Source organism: Mandrillus leucophaeus, unplaced genomic scaffold (assembly GCF_000951045.1).
Source record: "Mandrillus leucophaeus isolate KB7577 unplaced genomic scaffold, Mleu.le_1.0 Scaffold8, whole genome shotgun sequence".
In the NCBI taxonomy this organism is placed as follows: Eukaryota; Metazoa; Chordata; class Mammalia; order Primates; family Cercopithecidae; genus Mandrillus; species Mandrillus leucophaeus.
Window position 1 is genome coordinate 296,849 of NW_012108696.1, and position 888 is coordinate 297,736.

The window sequence follows — 888 nt, forward strand, 5'->3', positions numbered from 1 at the left end:
TGTCGTGGGCGCCACCCACTCCGTGCCAGGAGCGCCCCCAGACGTAGCAACCACAGATGTCTCCAGACATGACTGTGTCTCCCGTGCGGGGTGGGTAGAATCACCTCCAGGTGAGACCCTGGCCCAGACAGTCACCCGCTCCCGAGACAGTACTGCTGTCGTCATTGTGTCAGCAGCTCAGAGAGGCCAGGGCCACTGTGGCTGAGACGTTTCTCAGCCTTCTTACAGTCACAGGGCGCCGGGAGTCACGTCCAGGTTTAGGTAGGAACTTGGACTCGAGCTCCTGGCCTCAAACAATCCTCCTGCCTCAGCCTCCTAAAGCACCAGGATTACAGATGTGAGCCACCACGTCCAGCCAAAATTTTTTTTTATTTAAGCTGCAGAACCGCTTCCCCCAGCCCCCCACTGATGCCTTTTGAGAAGCTCATGCTTTCAAACATGTGTGAACAGGGCTGGCTTCTGCCAGGCCCGGGGGCTTCCTGGCAGCTGGGGCAGAGGTTGGGTTTCCGGGGCAGAAGGGACTGGGTTGGAGAGAGTCCAGGGCGGACATGGGAGGATGAGGGTAGGGGACATGCTGAGCAGTTTCCTTCTCTGATCCTGGTGACCCTTCTAACAGCCCAGGCTGTGTTCCATTAGAATTCTTGGCCCAGCTAGGTGGCTCACGCCTATAATCCCAGCACTTTGGAAGGCCGAGGCGGGTGGGTCACCTATCAGGAGTTCAAGACCAGCCTGACCAACATGGTGAAACCCCGTCTCTACTGAAAATACAAAATTAGCCAGCTGTGGTGGTGCACGCCTGTAATCCCAGCTACTCGGGAGGCTGAGGCAGGAGAATCGCTTGAACCCGGGAGGCAGAGGTTGCAGTGAGCCGAGATCGCACCACTGCAC

The 888-nt window shown here is 57.7% G+C and overlaps 1 protein-coding gene across 1 annotated transcript in view; it reads left to right on the top strand.

The window, feature by feature from the left end:
* Nucleotides 1-888, top strand: part of NCLN (nicalin) — a 24,923-nt gene that overhangs the window by 16,347 nt on the left and 7,688 nt on the right. The window contains exon 10 of the mRNA XM_011967448.1: nt 756-782. Within this exon, the coding sequence (XP_011822838.1) occupies nt 756-782 (27 nt within the window). The remainder of the gene's footprint in view (nt 1-755; nt 783-888) is intronic.